Source organism: Poromitra crassiceps (assembly GCF_964638095.1).
Source record: "Poromitra crassiceps genome assembly, chromosome: 5".
NCBI classification, from domain to species: domain Eukaryota; kingdom Metazoa; phylum Chordata; class Actinopteri; order Beryciformes; family Melamphaidae; genus Poromitra; species Poromitra crassiceps.
The window spans coordinates 47,444,062-47,463,955 of record NC_139642.1 but is presented as its reverse complement, the minus strand read 5'-3'; the positions used below and the strand labels follow the sequence as shown (position 1 = coordinate 47,463,955).

Sequence of the window (19,894 nt, the reverse complement as noted above, 5' to 3'; positions counted from 1 at the left end):
AATCTTCCAATTACAAGGGGAAATAGGCAAGTGCCATTATATCAAACCGATTGATATGACCTTCATGGGAAATAGGCATGTGCCATTATATCAAACCGATTGGTATGACCTTCAGAAATTATAACATTAACATCATTTTCCTTATTAGCACAAGGACAATTTCATGATGATGGTGATCAGCAGGGATAATGTTGATGAGTGTGTGTGTGTGTGTGTGTGTGTGTGTGTGTGTGTGTGTGTGTGTGTGTGTGTGTGTGTGTGTGTGTGTGTGTGTGTGTGTGTGTGTGTGTGTGTGTGTGTGCTGTGTGCATACCGAGGTGCCATTGATGCTCCAGGAAACAGTGGGCTTTGGGGAGCCTTCAGCCTCACACGTCAGGACCTTGTGTCGGCCATCGTCGCTACGCCGCTTGGACAATTGCCTGATGACTGGAGCACCTGAAAGAAGACGTACCTCTTCAGCTACATCAGATTGGGGGGAAATTATTGCTTTTGTCACACTACATCACACGGGTATGCAGTACAGAGAGCACTGGTATTTCATTCATGGCCACATCAGAAAATGACAGAGGAAAATCTCACTCAAGTCCTTACCTTTGACAACCAGCTCGAAAGACGCTTTTTGGCTGAGATGGCCCGTTGTCACCGCGCAGTCGTAGCGGCCAGAGTCAGAGTAGGTGAGATTGCTGAACACGGGCTGCTTATCCAGCTTAACATTATCCTAATTAAATAAAAAAGAATATCACGACTATTAATAATGTGCACAAATACTCTTCTTTTAAGTAGTTATTGTACACTTTCAGCTGGGACTACCATAGGCTTTGGTATATATAGTGATTGCTCCCCCACCTTTGTCCAGGACACCTTTGGGTCTCCAGAAGCATCGACCAGCAAAGCCAGAACCACAGCCTCCCCGGCACTCTTCAAGATCTTCCCAGAGGGGCTTAACTTCATGTCCAGGTCTGAAAGAGAGGACAGAGCTGTGAGAAGATGGTTCAAGAAGCCTGAGAAGGATGAAGGCTTTCCTGCCATTAACCGTACTAGACCCCTGATGCTCAAAACATCCTTGCAGATGCAGCTCATTAAAGGCACCACAGCTGACACTTTCATCACAAAGCAAAGAGATTCTAGAGTGCAGCTTTCTTCTCTGTAACAAACACTAGCGAATACAAGTACAGATGGAAAGATACAGCCCAGTGATGATGGAACGGTAGAGCATTCTGGAGTCAATAGTGTTGAAAAGTGTTCATTACAAATTCAGATTTTTATTTTTTTTAACTTTATAATTTACTGGTGTGTGGCAAGCATGTAGCAATCCCTAATGTTAGTGATTTGGGCGCTTACAGTTGACTGTGATGTTCTTCGAAGCTTCCATCGTGGCGTCATCGAGGAGAGAGCATTTGTATTCACCGGTGGTGTCACGTGTCACATCTGTCAAGGTGTACGCGTCTGAATTCTCCACTTTCACCACCTCTCCCTTCAAAGACATAATGACATATTACCACCAGACACCGGCAGCGTCTTAGTTGCCGATGCATCAGCGGAGAGAAGGTACAGGTAATCATTATAATAAGTTTGCACATGCAGAACTGGAGGAATGCTTTTGAGCCTCTGATGAGGGGATATTGAGGAAAGTCTAAATACCTTGAGGTGAAACTTAAAGCTGGTAGGAGGCGGGTTCCCGTCTGCCACACACTTCAGAGTCACGTTGTCTCCCTCTGTAAGATGTCCCCCCGAAATGACCTGGAGACTGATCTTCTCTGTAGGGTCTGTGTCGAGTCAGCAGCCAGAGGAATACAGAGAGAGAGAACAAGAGCGTGTGCATCAGGAGGGGCGTGTATATGTGCCCGAGGCAGCTGACAGTAGGAAGCGCAGAGACGAGCACCGCTTGTACGCTACAGTGGTCCAGGGAGCTCAAACTTCATGCCTCAGTATTGGTTATGGCAGTCCACAAATGAAGCTGAGGAGGTGGTTGAACTGCAGTGACACCCTGAGGCACTGGACCAAACGGTCCTTTGACATCTCAGTGTTGCTGCTCCATATGAGACCGTTTAAACTGCCTTCTAGCACTGATAGGCTCGACTAAAAGGTCATCTTGAGAATATAGCATTAATCATTAGTGCTATGTTCAGTATCACTCCCATAACAGGCTCGTCCTCACATCAATTATCACCATTAAGATGCCCTCACTGTTGTCTGTCTTGGCTGGAGGCAATCATTTATTAGGAAACAAGCTAATTATGTAAATGTAGACTGAAAATAATATATAAATAAAACAGGCATCAATCATGCGTATTGATGAGTCTCTATTGGCTAATGAGCAGATTAACAGTCTGCCAGTGTTAAATGTTCACAGCATCTTTAAATTTAGTCATAGTCTGTTGATAGAAATAGTTCTGCCAGATTTGAGTCATGGCATATTGAATAAATTCAGCCAATTATTTACTGACTGCAATGGCCTGTGATGCTAGTCAACTAAAATAATGACATTATAGTTGTTGAAAATATGTCTCATTCAGTTCAAGTAGAAAACAATAGCACCACACTTTTAGTGAAGATGACATTTTCAACATTTAAACATTTTCCTATTTGTTTGCTGTACTGTTTCTTAACACATTCAGTGCCACAGCGCTTCAGTAAAATTGTCTGGAGCCTGTGCCAGATTCACTTCCATTCAGTTGAAAACAGCTATAGAATTTTTTCTATTATGGCTATATTAACGGGGCTGGACTTTAATGAAAGATTGAACACTCCTGCTTCTTCCAAAGAAGAAATTTTGTTTCTAGACAGTTCCATTATGAAATTACAGCCTCTCAAAAAAGTGCACTTTCAATGGTTTTCTGTCGTTTTTTTTTACTTTCCAAGTTATAGGCCCTTTTATGAATACCTTTTGCACTCTAATTTCGACCACATTCACTGACTCTGGCTGGTGTTTTCTGATGTGGTGGCGTGTGGTGTGGTTTCTGTGAAGCCTGTGTGACACACACACCTCTCCCCCCCCCCCCCCCCCCCCCCCTCCCTCCCCCCTCTCCCCTCTCCACCTCTGAGCTGCGGGCTCCTCCCACACGCACAGTTTGTTTTCTCGTTTTTGCCCCGGACAGATCCCAGCGCGCATCATTTCCTTGATGGGCAAACGCGACTGAACGAAAAGGCATGGCCGTTCGGCTTCGGATGCTGCCTTTCTAGGAAATCGTGTGGAGATAGATAGAAGCATAAGAGCTCAGTTGTGAGCGCGGATGCAGCCGAGCCCACTCTCCGCTGTAGGCAGAGCAATATATACGGCGCTGGCAGAAAGCATGCATCGGTTTCCACTTTCTCCGCTGTCTCCTGTACAAAGTAAAGGATCTGAGGTGGGTGGAGCAGCTCCTGTGACGATGTTTAAGGTGGCGCCGTGTGATCCCTTGAAGGGATTCATGCTCACTGGCTAGGTACGACCTTAAACAGCAGAATTATGGAATAATATGAATTATGATTTTAGGACGTCCACAGACGTCCTTGGCACTCCTCGTTACTTTTTTTTAGGACGTCCACAGACGTCCTTGGCACTGAATGTGTTAACTGTACACTCCATCTTATAAAATGTAATTTATTTGTGCGACTAATGTCAAAAACATCACATTTAATCAGCCAAGTACATATAATAAACAAGCCCTACATTAGCTCTAAATTAATCTCTCGAGACAGATTTTCCACTTAATGGCAGATCGCACCCACATCTTTTGCTCCTGTCCCACCTTGCAGCCTTTCTGGGCTGTCGTCCAAGCCGCCACTAAGAGTATTTTAGGATTTGACATAGAGTTCACTTGTCTTTTTACCTAGCAAACATATCTAAGGAGCTGGATATCAGAGACAAAATTTTATAAGAATTCTCATTGTAGCAAGCAAGAAAGCAATTACGAGACGCTGGCTTCTTGAAGAGCCTCCCACCCTGAACCAATGGGGAGATATCGTTAACAACATAATGGAATGCATGACGTTCAGTTTAAGATTACAGAAAGAAATGGAAGAACAGTACTAGAATGGGACACATCCTTGACTAACACAGAGTCTGACAACTGAAACTGTAGTAAATGCAATTGTGAAACAGTTTGTCAATGAAAGTGTACCATTCTGTGTCTAGCAACCTCTATGTATATGATCCAATGTAACTCAACCTCATGTTTATCTGTGTTATAAAACAAAAAATAAAGACAGATTTTCGAGTTGCATGAAAATATGTTGGCATGGCTGAAGAAAATCTGGATAATATCGCTACTAGCAACTTGCGAAAGAGCGCTGTCAAACAGCTCGTCTGTTAGCTTGTGTAGTGCTGTTGCTTGTCGGACTGTAAACAGAGGAAGAACCGGATATAGCGGTCGGTAAAATTAGCATAAAGGGGCAGTTGAGGTAAAGTTGAGTTCCGCTTACTCAGGTATTTAAACGAGCTTGCCCCCAGAGTTTTTTTTTGTTTGTTTTGTTTTTACAGATGGATTCCCAGATTGGTCCCGGATAGCTGTCTATACTAGAATTAACTAGTAAGAATTAACAATTAACTGGAATTTTTTCAAATATCATCATGGGACAGAATATTTACTCATCATAAGGTGCTTTCGGACCGCAGGAACCTTTTCATAGTTCTAGGAACAGTTGGAGGAACTTTCCCCTTTTTGTTATGTTCATACCGCAGGAACTGGGAACCATCCTAGTTCTTAGAATGCCGTTTAGAGGAACCTTTTTAGCTCCTACTTCAGGGTAGCTACATTGCATTAGTTCTAGGGCATGGTAATGAAAGTAGTCCAGTGGCTGTTGCACATGGCTAATGGCTTGAATATGACCATAATTAGCATTGTCTGACACTTATTTCCATCACAGTAGACAAGGCAAGGCAGCTTTTGTATAGCACATTTCCTGCACTCATCGGGGCAATTCAAAGTGCTTTACAGAGTAATGATGATAATATGGTAAAGGTAAAAGTTTTCAAATTCAAAAGCTCAAAAGTACAGAAAAGCGATACAAAATATAAAAGATGAAAGTGGACTCATTAGGACCACAGGAGTCTTTACAGCCATCTATGTGTCACATAATCGGCTATAGAGGGTTTAAGAGCTCCAGGGTCTGAAAGACACAGCATGCAGTAAAAACATGTTATTCTTGCCTTTTTTTTCCTTTTCATACTTCTGCACACTGTGGTGCTTATTGTAGAAATTGGGTATGGCAAGAAAGCTGAGACTCCAAAGAGCCCATTCTCTGCTTAAAATAATTGTGATATAAATGTATATACACTCAAACTTAATGCCCCCAGATGTGGAGATGTGATTGTTAGCCAAAATAGTATAATCCCCCATGAACGCTCACTTGCTTTGTTGTGAAGCTACTAGTAGCGGTTAGCATGCTAACCACCGCCCGGCTTAACTACTTCTCTTCAGCGTTCCTATGGTTCCTATTGGCGGGGCGAATGCAAACAGAAAAAAGCCCTGGAAGGTATGTAGTTCTCGGGGGACCTCCCCAGCGGGCAGTTCCTCTCAGGCAGTCCCCATAACTGTTTGGTTTGAAAGCGCCTATTGTCTCAACTGATGAAGCGCAAAAAGCCTTTACCAAGAGGTCATTAATTTACAAAGAGGTCATTAATTTTCCAAGAGGTCATTAATTTTGTGACGAGATTAACACTGCAAGTCCGCTGAGGATAGCCAGTATGCTAACAACATGTACAACCAGGTGGAAAGTCTGGCCAGCTGATGCAGTGAGCAGAGTTTGGTGTTTGTGTGTGTGTGTGTGTGTGTGTGTGTGTGTGTGTGTGTGTGTGTGTGTGTGTGTGTGTGTGTGTGTGTGTGTGTGTGTGTGTGTGTGTGTGTGTGCGCGTGTGCGTGTGCGTGCGTGCGTGTGTGTACATACAGGTGATAGTAAAGGTCACTGGTACGGATGCCAGCTCTGGGCCCACAGTGTGCTGAGTGCCGCAGGTGAACTGAGCATCCGTGTCTTCCTTCCCAGCAGAGTACTCCAGTGTGGAGGAGGTGGTCGATAGGCCGGTGTTAGGGTCGACCTGCATCGAGGCATGAATCAAAATCCCTAGAAGGAAAACAAACAACATTGACTGCTGCTGTATTACCGGAAAACAACGGTGTAATGACGAACGGAAAAAGACCAAAACATAGGGGGGCAGGCTGCAATCCACAGCTGAAATATAATGCTACTGGCCTAATCAGAGCGGAGAAAGATAACTTGTGTGAGATCTACATATGTCTACTCTTCCCATCCCCCTCCGATGTTCAGTTGTATTTCACTGGAAAATCATGCAACATATCATGCAACATACTGTAATAATGAAGACATACACACCTTTCCCATCAGCCACCAGAGGTTTCTTGTTCTTAAACCATGTGATATTTGCAGCTGGATTGGCATCTTGCGCAGTGCAATTCCCCAGCTGTGGAGCAAATAATCACACTTGAGAAAAATGGCAGTTCCCGGCACTCTACACACTCAGGCTTGAGAAAATAACCATTTTATGGATTTAGAATCAATATGAATCTTTTTAATTGACCAAATATCTGTGCAAATGGGGTCTTTTTAGTGCCTCTACAGCATGCTAGTTTTCTACGCAGTAGACCATGAAATGCCCCAAAGCATTTCTAAACCTCTCAGATCCTTTGGGTCTTTTAATTGCAGTTGGGGGAATTCTGCTGTTTACTAATTCATGAGCATCACTTCAAAGAACTCATTACTCCAGTAACATGGTCTTTGGTGTGCCTCAAGATACCTTAGCTCAAGTGAGTGATTTCCCTCGATGCTTTACTGCTTAAAATAAGGTAGGTATAAGCAATGTTTATCATTCAAAATCCCACCTTAGTTAGTTTGCCAATCTCCAGTTCCTCTGCTTTCTCAGAAAACTTCAGCTCTGACGGAGCCTCTGCAACACATTGAAAACAGTGTGATTCAACAGTGCATTATTAGCACCGATTCACATGCTGCGTATTGCTGGCGCCGTCGATCGTAAAACACTTAAAAACAAAATACCCCGAGCAATCACAACAAGTAGTCTGGTATGGCGTGGGAAGTTGTTACTTGTACTCACTGTGGATCAGCACGGTAACTGGGTATTCGGATATGTCTGTACCAGCCACTATCATGCAGGTGAACGTCTTCTGGTCACTGAGTGTGGCTGCAGACAGCAGCAGGCTGGAGTTTTCAGCCATGCTCACGCGCTGCTTGTACTCATCAGTGGCGGTGACGGTGGGATTCTGGTCTTTCTGCCTGACCAGTAGGTCTCCTGAAAGGGCCTCTCCTTTGTCCTACAGAGGAAGGTAGGTTGCACTTACACGTCTGTCCCATATGGCATTGGCTCAAACAAAAGCACATGCAGTGGTTTGTTCTTAACATATGGAGGAACAGATGCGCGGCTAATTGCACAGCACAATGCACTCAGACTGGGCGTGGCATCAGGCACGATAAGTGGGTCTCGGGCAGTCATTGACCTACTACATGAGGGGAAATGACTTACATATTTCCATTTGGTGATGAAAAGGTCTTCTGGTTTTGCTGCTCCATTGTTGCACGGCACCTCCAGCGTTTCTCCATACAGCCCGATAACAGTCTCCAAACCGCACACTGAGAAAGAGAAAGCGAAACCACATTTTTTCAATCATTTTCACAGCATCAATTGCGATCACAGCATGAATTTTATGACTGAAAAATCTATTTTTACTCTGAATGCGTTAAAGTTCTCTTTTCCATACGTGTTTGACTGACATTCATCAATACATCTCAGCATCTGCCTATATACACACTGAGAAAAAGACTATTGCCAATTATGCAGCTCCCTTAAAGGCCCCTCCCTTCCCTAGATTTCATTGAAAACATCGCCATGGAGACCAAGTGCTTGAGAGGGGGATGGGAGGAGGTGGGTGCCAGCAGAAGAAGCGTCTGAATGAGTTGGGCTGAGGGGTTCTTGTAGCCAGAGGGCCGCAGGGAAAAGAGGTTGCCATGGAGGGACTGAAAATAAGGTGTTGCTCAGTTTTCCACCTAGAATTCACATTTCAGCCGTCTGGGAGCCCGGCCTGATGCTAAGGCGAAAGTAGGGGGAAGGGAAATAACCAAACACAGCTTAGCAAATGTCCAGTGGGGAATGTGTGATAACAAAGCAGTGACCAAACCCATGGCTCTATCTATAAATCAATGCACAACAACAAGCAAGATGCTCAAATGGCCTGCCTGTGCACGTCCAAAGCTGAATTTGTGTGAATCTGCACACACACACACACGCACACGCACACGCACACGCACGCACACACACACACACACACACACACACACACACACACACACACACACACACACACACAAAAGCAACAGCTTCACACAATAATGTGCCCATTATGTCGCAAGTTAGCAACAACAATAATTGTACTTTCACTCCGTGTTTTCTCATCAATTCCTATTGAAGGGCAAAGATGAGGTTTTCACCAGACGGAAGCAAAGACGGGCGGTTTATTTATTTGTTTTCTGTTTGCCATAAATTTGAATCCCGTTTGAATGGAAGTAATTGCTTTTACTATGGTTACCATTGTTTACATTAGGACACAGAGTAGCGACTAGCAGCCTGCACAATTGGATCGAATGGTGGGACGGGCAATTCTGGAGGGTGCAATATACCATTGTAATAATATACTGTATTTACTTGAGTAAAGCTAGCTACAATATGCAACTTTTTTGCCCTGAGTCAGTCGGCGAAGTCTATTGCTAGTCCCACCCTGCCTGTTGTTAAGAACGCCCCAATACATGTCATTCATCTTGATGAGCTGTCTACTTTGAAGCATCATCTAGCCTGGGGCTGAGGTAATGAGCATCCGTAAAGCCTCCACAGGCACCGAGGAAGAAGCAGAGGAGGACTCAGAGAGAACACAAACACCAGCGCATTTCACCTCCACAGATACAATGCCTGCATTCCAATAAGGCTGTCAACATTTAACAGTGGAAAACAAACACTTGCATTGTTGACAGTTTCAGAAAATGATCAAGCGCAATCTTGATCTCGGATAATTTCTGCCACTTGCCAACTATGATACAATACAAATAAACGTATGGAATGCATTTATCATGCCCTTTCACTTTGGTAGCCCATTATGGACTCGACTGTATCTCGCCCCGAGGTTTTTTCTTCTCACATTATATAGTGGATGAAACGCTTATTTTCCATCAGTTGATGCATTGATCTGTCTCGGTCAGTAAGTGCTTTTTCTGAGTCAAAAGGATCAAAAAAAGGCAACTCATTTTATTCCTCGAGTTCTGAAGCATTTGTGTACATTGTCTTCTTTCTGTCTTTTGCATTGTTTTTCTAAAGCATTCCTCGGGTTTAGGCTACTTTTCGGATTAAGATGTTAGCTGAGATTGAGGTTGAGATTTGATTGTGATGCCATTGAACCGCAGTCTGTGGCTGGTAATTGTAATGTAGGGGTACTGATCCGGGTAACGCTGTTTATTTACACTATGTGCAGCAGGTGGGCTGTTAAAATGGATTGTTAATTTGTGTCTGTATTTCACGGTGTCGTGCCCTTCCAAATTTTGCCAATTGGCTGCACATGAGGTTGTTCCCAGGGAAAAAGGTAACGCAGATTGCTGACGCGAACACAGCATACTGATGTAGTCATCTCACTTCCTTGTTGTGGCGCTCTGATGTAAAGCTAATGAAACTGGCTCTCACGCTTGACTGAGCTTCAGCTCAACGTGTCGTGCAGGTCTCTGGTCCAGGCAGAGAGGAGAATTGCATGAGCGAGATGGAAAGGAACCTGAAGGAACTGTAATAGCGGAGGGAATTAATTAGCTCTCTGTGCAAAACAAGGCTACGTTTTGAAGTGGAAAACTATTGCCATAGATCTGCGCTTTCCAAAATCTTGTTGTTTGCCAACTCAATTTATTTTTGGAGTTGTGTGGGGGAGCCACAAATAAAGGATCTGCCAGTCACGTGTAGCTTATCAGCCCCAAAGACTCATCGGTGCGAAGGTGCTCTCGTGGTCATGGAAACTTCCAAATGTTTTTCACAATTTAGTTGGCAACTATGGAGCAGGATGTGTTTTTCTAGCATTGGACTCAAGCTTCTCAAAACAGTGCTGCAAAACCCATCTGAGCAGAATTTTAGAGCAGTTACACACACACACACACACACACACAAATCCCTGACAATAACAAGAATCAGTTATATTCTGCTTACACTGCAATCGCGCTGTGTTGGAAAGGTTATCATTTCCTGTATAATAGATAGACTGCTTACATATCAATTCAAATAGGCATTTTGAATATTCAAATAAAGCTGTGTTCAGCCTCTCGGAGAACTTTGAAAGCATCTGTATTAAGGAAAGACTTTTATCTCCCCAGATTACACTGTGACACAATGAGAACTAATCGCAAACGTTGAAGACAAAGCTCCCGGCGCTGCTTACTGAGATAAGGTAATCCTTTGCAACAAAAGTAGGTGAACAGTGTGACCTCACATTGACAACGCAATCCACGCAAAAAAAATAATCAGTTCCAACACTTGTCTATAATGATGAGGGGGCAATGGAAAATAGTGATTGACAGTTTAAAAAAAACTATTTCAAGAAGGATCACTGCATCACGTCTTTCTACGCAATTACAAATCATTTTTTGACAGTTCGGTCCTGAAACCGGAATAAATTTGCCTCTGCACTTTGGAAATAATCTATACTTACAGTATCAAAGTCAAGTCCTCAAAGTGGACGCGGGGAGAAAAAAAAATTAGCTCAGGTGTTGGGAAATCAAATAAAAGGCAGGCAAGTGACAGAGAGAGGAGGAAGCACCACAGGAGATACTTTCATGTTCCTGATTAAGGTGGCTCTATCCCCAAGAAGAGACAGCTGACGACAGCTCAGATATAAGCTCACCAGGGAAATCAGCTACCTCCCTCCACACTCCCATATCCCTGTTTTGCTACCTTACGCCTTCAACCCCCTCTGTGCATGCGGGTGTGTGTGTGTGTGTGCATGCGTGCGGGTGTGTGTGTGTGTGCGTGGCGTGCACCCACGCACCACAGCGCTGGATCAAAAATAATAATAATAATAACGAAAAAAGCTGAAACTTATTAAGTGCTGAAAATGAGGGTTGTGCGGTGAATGGCGCTCCCAGGCACATGTCCACAAACAGGGCCCGAAATTAACTTTTTGACTCACCGGCCAGGTGGCGGGTAGATGGAACAAATCCACCCGCCAGGCATATTTTTTACCAGCCAAAATAATATATCGCATTTTTGTCACATATACATATATCTAGGGCTGTCCCGAATTACAGACCGAGGAACAAACAAACATCAACGCTAGTTGTGACTACTCAGTAGGATAAAGCTAGCAACAATTTTAGCCAGCAATTTTTTTTGGGTTAGGTTGTTTCAGGTTGTTTTGTTTTTTCTGGTGATATTATTTTTTCCGGGTTAGAGCTCCCAGCCGTCACAGCGCTCAACAGCGCCACTCTGGTCGAAAGCTCGGTAAAAAATAATATCACCAGCACAGACTTCGGATGAAAAGAGCCATTTATATGAGCAGCGTCGAGCTTTCTAACCCCGCCGTCGGGAAGCAATGAACCCTTCTTCTCAAGTATGTGGCTTTGAAATGTTTCTGTGACACTTGTAAATATGTGCGTATCGCTGATTTAGACAGCTTGGGAGCGAGAGTCGCAGGCAAGTCTATGTAAGCAACACGGGACTCTTGTAGGGGAGCATTGTCTACCCGGAAAGAGTCATAACGGGGCTACGGACTTGCCTGCATGCTCGCTGAGCTTGTCAAGAGAGCTGTGTGACAGCTGCTACTTCATAACATTATAAACAAAGTAAAGGATTTGAATTCACTTGAACACTTGTAAAGTTACTCACACTGTAAAGTTACTCACACTGCTTTGAAAATTAGGAAAGAAATGTACGAAGTTTCATGTTTATAAGACGGCCTCTTTCACTTCCGCAACTTGCGTCTGTGACTATGTGCTGCCTGGCTGCTGGGTGCGTTTGTGTCTGTGACTATGTGCTGCCTGGCTGCTGGGTGCGTTTGTGTCTGTGACTATGTGCTGCCTGGCTGCTGGGTGCGTTTGTGTCTGTGACTATGTGCTGCCTGGCTGCTGGGTGCGTTTGTGTCTGTGACTATGTGCTGCCTGGCTGCTGGGTGCGTTTGTTTGTTCTCACGGCGCGTGCCGGTGTGAGTTGATCCCCGTGTTAAACAGTGTTAGCCATTTAGGACCCCGCCCAGCCAGAAAACTAGAGACAGTCTAACGAAGCACTCACGTTAGGCGGCTGCACACCAAAACATACAGTATTAATTTGACATGATGACTATTTTAGGACCCGCCACGTAGACCCCCTGACCGTCACACGCCAATCGTAAAATCTAGTGGCCATTGGCGCTTGGCGGGTGTTAATTTCGGGCCCTGTCCACACAGACTCTATAGTAAATAGCCTAGCTTCAGAATTCAGTGGTAACGGGGGGGGGCAGACACAACCACTCCAGTTAGATCAATAACGCTTGAGAAAAGGTCAGACTCCAAAAGCTCTGCTCAGCTTGTCTAAAAAGAAAACCACCCTCTCAGTGACACTATGCATATTCATCCCCATCTATTGTTGAATTCTTTAACAAAAACTGAATTTTGATTCACCATATCAAGCGTCTGAAAGTAGCAGAGATCACAGATTGAATAACCTCAACGTGTCATTATTTGCAGTCAACAGAAATATCTTTCTTTATCTTTACCTTTATTGTTTATTTGAGCAGGAACAGTACACAATAAATATATTGCACCAGAAATAGCTAAAAGCTAATTTGCATCTGTAGTCCCTGGGCGCACAGAGTCCTGTGCGCACACAGTACATATCAAATACAGAAATAAAAGAAAATCCTAGCGACTAAACAATCAAGACACATGATACAAAAAAAATCATGAGACTTACTATTAGCAAGGTAATACACATACAATGCGCACAACAGTGAAATAGAACCCAGAGGTACCGTAGATAGCAATCCACTATAATCACACAGTAGCAAATAAGGAGATGGTGAAAAATAAATAATGTCAGAACACAACAACATGAGACCACACTAATAATAGAAGAGGTGCTGTGATATGGTGGTGTAGGTAGGTAGGGTGGAACTAGATGAAATTGAGTGCTCTCCTCCTAAGAGTACTGCTGAGTCTACCACCCGGATCCCTAAAGGGTACTTGAGCTAATATGGCAACATGTGAGATATATATGCCATTGTTTTGACAAAACAATGTATGCCCTAGGCCAGTGATACTCAACTTGCGGCCCGGGGGCCAGATGCAGCCCGCCACAGGGTGCAGAGTGGCCCCCCAACCATTTTCTAATAATTTCACATTAGTTTTCATTGTGAAGTAGAATCTATTTCACAATAAATCTAACGTGAAATAAAGTTTGACTGAGCTCCAGCTAAATTGTCAAATACCGCCGTCTGCTCGCTACCCAGGCACTTTTATGTATCTAACTTGACCTAACTAACTAGTATCCGGTGTGCACAACCTTGTCAGACTAAACTCTGGCGGACACCCCAAAAACCTACAGTCCGCTCCAGAAAAATGGATAGTTTGTTTATTAACTGGCCCCTGGCCTCCTATCATTTCACGAAAGTGGCCCTCGGGCACAGCAAGTTGAGTATCCCTGCCCTAGGCCGTGACCTGTCTGTTGTAGACTATGACAGACATATGACAGTCTTCGAATGTTGCAATACCAGTTGTTGCTTAATAGGAAGTGCTCCGGACCAGCTCGTCGAGCGGGTTTTTTATGACACAGACAGCCGTAGCATCTCTCTATCTGACGATGTCTGTATTCTTCTCTCCAGGGGAGGGGTCTAATCATCTCGCTGATGGATAACTGACAGCAGACTTGCACAACATCCTTACACAGGACTCTTTTGTTGCGTGCTGCTCCATGCAGGCAGGCACTGTGTGTGTGCTTTTTCCTGCCTGCTGTCGTCTCCTGCCACTGCCTGTGTGTGTGTGTGTGTGTGTGTGTGTGTGTGTGTGTGTGTGTGTGTGTGTGTGTGTGTGTGTGTGTGTGTGTGTGTGTGTGTGTGTGTGTGTGCGTATAGGACAACGCTGAAGCCATCAGCATATATTTTTTTTAATAAATGATCGTCTCTCTGTGGATTCTTATCTAGAAGTTAGATGAAACTCTGCCATAAGTCACATTTATTACTTTTATGATGGAACGGACTGTCTGATATTGTCTGACATTAATAAAACACTGAATTGATAGCCATGCAGTGGAAAAAAAATACTGGAATGGGAATTTAGTTTGAAGACCACTGGGGAAATGTGTATTTTCGTACTTATGAAATGTTCTCTTCTCTGCACAAGATACAGGGCTCACTTTGACAAGACGTTTCTTTCAAGGCATCTTCGGGTTTCAAATGACTGTCACAACTTGGTGTTCACTAACCTAGACTGATGACTGTGCAAAACATGATCTTCATATAATTATCGTGACTAAATGCAAAAACAACAATTTGTAAAATATGTATAACAACAACAACCACAAAACGCTCCCTGCATAAGTCTGCTGTGCTTGCATATATTGCTCCAAACACCCTTTAAGTTCAATTAAATTGATAAATAAATTGTTTTTGAAAGCGCAGAAAAGGCTAAATTGGTGCCATCATGGTTAGGGTTTATTAAAGTTACACATTACTCAAGGAATTAACTCTGTGACAGTGAATACATTGCATCTTACAGTGAAAGCTTTGTACTAGGGATGTTCATTTTGAAAATTTTCCAAAATCGATAATTGGTGAAAATTAACTTAATTTAATTAATTTTTTTTTTTTTTTTTTTTTTTTTTTTTACAAAATGAATGCCTATGGCAGAAAATACGAAAGACAACGTGTTCTCCTCAATGAACTCTTTATTTCAATGTGTCTCCTCTCCAACACTGCTGTCCCCGGCGCATGCCGGTGTGAATTTCCCATGTTTAAAACAGTTTTGTTGGCACAAAGGCCTGTGCCCAGCCAGAAAACTAGAGACTATATGAAGCTCCACCTCACGTTAGTCGGCTGTGCAATGGAGTGGGGCGAGGAGGAACGAATTCCACCCAAACCTAGTCCAAAAAAAATAAATAAATAAATAAAATAATAATAATAAAAAAATCGATCCAAATGCCACAGGATCGATTCCAATCCTTAACGATGAATTATCGATTTTCGATAATTGATGAACATCCCTACTTTGTACAGAGTTGTCAGTGTGCAACTCTGCCACTTCTCTCTGTGTGCAGATGACATTCTGCTCAAACCATGCGGACTTTATCAAGACAGATCATTCAATAATTAAACACCAACAGAGACATGATGAGCCAAAAAAGGCAGGAAAACAAAAACTCATATTTTCGCAGACTACACTCAGCGCCGAGCCAGGCTTGTCAGAGCAACCAAATGGAAAATTGCGTGGAGTGTATAACACAATGTATTGTTTGTGAGTCTATTAAGCACATTGCCTCTGCTACTTCAACCAGAGACGTGGAAGCATTTTTATCTCGTAGCATATTCATTTTTCAAATCTGTCAGAAAATCAATCAATTATAGAGTAAAAAGCAATAGAAACTCAACTGTCTATATGCCCTCTCACTGTCATAAAAGGGACCTTTTCAGTCTAAAATTACATGTTTTAGACCGTTTTACTTTGCCCTCTCACTGGTAAGGACATTTTCAGTCTAAAATGACATGTTTTAGAGAGGAATATAGGCAAGCTGCCTCCCTCAGGCACAAACAGTTGCTGCTTCATGTGTGGTCAACAGTCAGCCACACCTTCGGACGCCAGCAGGCGGAAACCAGGCTAATACTCTGCAGTCCCACCTGGCGGCTTTGCATTGTTGCCTTGAGCCTGAAATGCTGCCTGCTCTCAGACTTGTCTTCAGGAGGCCTCAGTATACCTGTGTGGACTCGCTGCCTGGGGATCAGGTTTCTGCTTCTCTCTCACTCGTCAAGGATTGAAGAGACTCCAGGAAACAGAAAAGAAAAGAGGGGGGCTCAGTAGCAGAGTAGGATGGATGAGTTTCACCTCAAGCCTTTTTTACCCCACTCATGGTTTCCTGGTGAAAAGTCAATATTCTGCTTTTGAATATTTAAAGGAAAATGTATCCTCTCTTAGACTGTTTCATATCATCAATCTACCATCAATCTGTTGAATACATTCTTGGAGTTATTTTGTGATGAAGAGTTGGGATTAACTTATTTTGGTGTAGGCACTTTTTGTGAAGCTGCCTTTAGTTTGACTAGAAACAGAGCGCGCTGCGCGCACTCCTTTCTGGCCTACCGTACCTCGTTCTCCTCATCACTCATTTCTACCGTTCCTAGTTGGTTTCCCCTCGAGGTCGCAGACTTCTAATCAAGAATAGGTTCAGTGTTTCCCCTACAATTGTAACGCCCCCGCCAGGCCTGTTTTTTTTTTTTTTTCAATAACATAAATGACTGATATGAATGAATAATGACATCACAGTCTAATCCTAATGTTAATATTATCCAAATCTGGCTTCAAACGGCCAAAATTTCGGTCGCCAGCGAGGGTCCCCCCTGCGGTCGGTTTAGGTTTTGAAGTCCCTCCAGGCACTGATGTCTGATAAAAAGGCGTTGTCAGGCCTTGCCTGGTATTTTGGAAGGAGAAAGGAAGAGGCGGAGAAACCTCACTAAATTGGTGATGTCATGCAGCAACAGAAACCTCACTAAATTGGTGATGTCATGCAGCAACAGAAACCTCACTAAATTGGTGAGAAACCTCACTAAATTGGTGATGTCATGCAGCAACAGGCACAGGGGTCTTTCCCCAAGCTATGGCGTTGTGAAAATATCTGTCTATTGTATTTGTGCGTGCCCTCTGTTCTCCTGCACTGGTTTGCTACCAGTCTGACCAGCCAATCAGAGTGATTTCTCTCACCGACGGCACGGCCGTAAAAAGCGGCGACAAAGCCGACTAGACGTAACGGTGTGGAGTGGGACACGTCGCAAAGACCGACTCACCGACAACCCAGACGTGGGCTGTATGTGTCAGGGGTTTAAATGTAAAAAGAACACAGAGTAATATGAAGAGTGAAGGCACACCTGTATTTCCACTGAACCCAAAGCCAACAACAGGTCAGGCAAACAAATTATCCAGACTGTGTGCACAGGTGTCTGGTGTCAGCAGCTCTTCCAACAAAACAGAACAGAATAAAACTAGACTGTGAATTTCTGCTTCATTATTCTCATTAACATTCAGGCTTTGAAGCTGGATGACATAGACTTGGAGAATACAGAAACGCTTGTTTTTACTAACTGATTCAAGAACTTACTTGACTTTGATTAACAAGTGAGTTTACTATACGATTTATTTGACTTTGACTAAAAGGAAACCATTTTAAAACTATTTCAATAGGAAATGTTCAATATTCTTTAAATTACTGCTGCTGACAGCCAAATCAAAAGAGACAATATGACTTTGATTTAGCTGAAATAGTTAAATTAGAAATATTTGCAAGCTTCAACAAAGCACATTGCTGGAGCGGAAACTTTTTTCTGTTCATGGAAGTATGAATAAAACTTAAACTTGCTCTTAGTTAAGTATTGAGAATATACGCTCAAATAGAGATCGAATATGTTCAAATAGAGATTGGATATGTTCAAATAGAGATCGAATATGTTCAAATAGAGATCGAATATGTTCAAATAGAGATTGGATATGTTCAAATAGAGATTGGATATGTTCAAATAGAGATTGGTTATATGTAAAGTGTGGAAGCAATAGCTACATTTTGAAGCGTTGCAGAATGTGGAAAGGGTGTGAAGACAGTCGTCAGTATCTTGTCTATGTCCTGAGACGTAATATCAGAGTTCTTTTTCCACATTTTCGGAGATAAAGCATATTCCAAGAAAAGTGATTATCACTCTAAAATGACTTTCCATAAGGTTTCCTTGGAATTGATCTTGTGGCATGATCATTAGTCTTTGGAATGTTCTCCGCTATACATTAGACCACACGAGCTCCCGTAAAACCCTCTTAAAAATGTAATAAATTGCATCGGCGAGCTGCGGGGGGGGGGGGGGGGGGGGCAGGAACTGCTGTTAAAGCAGCGGCGTCTGAAGTGCACTCAGAAATCAGTTCCATTATGGTGTGAATTATGCATGGGAGGGGTGCAGGCCAGCGCCACCCTCAGGGAGGCGCGGTCGTGGTGGGATGCCTCCAGGTGGACTCGGGGCGGATCATCATAGGGAAAGCTCGCTATACATCCAGCAACAGATTAACGGCCTGCCATTAAAGGCAACGTTAGGCCATTAACAAAGCATGGCCACATTGCTTCCGTCTTATCCATTAAGTCTTCCTAATGTGATGATGGCTTGCCGCCCTGCGTTTTGCCAATGACTTCACTCTGCTGCTTCCTGCCTGAGATGAGCTCACCCTGCTGCTCTGTGGGTTATGTGTGTGTGTGTGTGATAATAACACAAGCCTTAAATATCCCTTTGAAAAACGAATTCACTGTCTGGGGCTGACGGAGGCACTATAGACGGCTAATGGATATACATGCACTGATGATGTCTTCACTGTTTCCCACAAGACACAAAACCACTATGACTCTGCAAGTATGAAAGAGGAAAGATATGGCAAGCACATTGTCACTTTTTCACAGGGGCAAATTAAGAGTATCAAATATTTTTTTAATAATACGTTTTAAAAAGGAAAAGCTAGGCACTCCCGTCCTGAATCCCCAGCTGCGTAGATAAAACGTCTTTAATTAGGATTGTGAGATTGGGAAATGATCGTAGAATGAATGCATTTTTTTTTTTTTTTTCAATTGCTTTCTAAAACAGACCATCTGCAGGTTTTCACAGGTCATTTGGGGGTCTAATAATTCTTAGACTTTTCAATAGCAATAGGAATTTATTCGTTTAAAGTGGATGTAATCCTCACAGGGACATATTGAGGGAAAGACAACGGTGCTGAGGTAACAACATATTCACAAAAGTCAAAGAAAAATTAGCAGAGTCAATAAAGGAATTAAAAAGCTTTGCAGTTCATTCCAAGTAAGCGGGGAACAGAATTTAAATGGCGTCTCTCCTCCGTCTGAATTAACTTTGGGAATTTGAAGAACAAGCCAATCATGGGATCAGGTGAGATAAGCTCCGACATTCCGGTCCAACAGTGTTGTGATATAGGATGGGTGGCTCAGGAGATGGAGAATGAATTCTTTTGAAATGTTTAGGAATGAATTCAAAAAGCTGAGTCTGTGGAAGAACCAGTGACGTTCATTCATTCAGTGCAACAATGAGATGCTGCCTAAAAAAACCTTACCGTTCTTTTTCAAAATGTGTTTACTTTGTGTCCAGGATCCCAAGGCTGGAGGGAGTCTATTCACTTTCAATTCAATCCATTCCAAATTGTCATTAGAATGCATTCATTCATTCAGATACTTTCAGTCTCAATTATCTCTGAACCATTTAGATGACAGCTTTCTCCTGCCAAGAAGGAATCTTCATACTTTAATGAATTATAGGATTACATCAGTGTCATTGATGTTGTCATTCCTGATATGGCAATCAATTTGACAAAGAAATGTTTACAGTGTAATAAAATAAACTAAAAATCCGACAGGGGGGTTAAAAGGTTTACAGCAGATGATGTGATACTCCAGATGGAGCCTTTAACAGTGGATAACACTTGTCTTTCACAGATGAATATAGCTGATGAATATAGCCCTCTACATATTACTGAAGAGTTTTCACTTCTGCTTCTGCTTACGTCTATTGGGCACTGGGCAAGTACTGAGTCCTTTGCCAATTTATGGTAACATTTTGTTCTGACATAGTCTTTCTTTACCTGTTTAGCGGTGTTAGGCAGGTTGCAAATGTTCCTGACAGATTCAAAACAACATTCTTCACATCAAAGCGTTCCT

At 43.0% G+C, this 19,894-nt stretch overlaps 1 protein-coding gene across 1 annotated transcript in view; it reads right to left on the bottom strand.

The window, feature by feature from the left end:
• LOC310776999 (CD166 antigen homolog) overlaps positions 1-19,894 on the bottom strand; it is a 42,959-nt gene that overhangs the window by 8,819 nt on the left and 14,246 nt on the right. Inside the window, exons 2-11 of the mRNA XM_083637233.1 lie at positions 7,475-7,581; positions 7,049-7,265; positions 6,819-6,883; positions 6,313-6,400; positions 5,869-6,042; positions 1,642-1,766; positions 1,342-1,474; positions 847-959; positions 592-718; positions 314-435 (exon numbers count right to left, since the gene is read on the bottom strand). Coding sequence (XP_083493359.1) covers positions 314-435; positions 592-718; positions 847-959; positions 1,342-1,474; positions 1,642-1,766; positions 5,869-6,042; positions 6,313-6,400; positions 6,819-6,883; positions 7,049-7,265; positions 7,475-7,581 — 1,271 coding nt within the window. The remainder of the gene's footprint in view (positions 1-313; positions 436-591; positions 719-846; positions 960-1,341; positions 1,475-1,641; positions 1,767-5,868; positions 6,043-6,312; positions 6,401-6,818; positions 6,884-7,048; positions 7,266-7,474; positions 7,582-19,894) is intronic.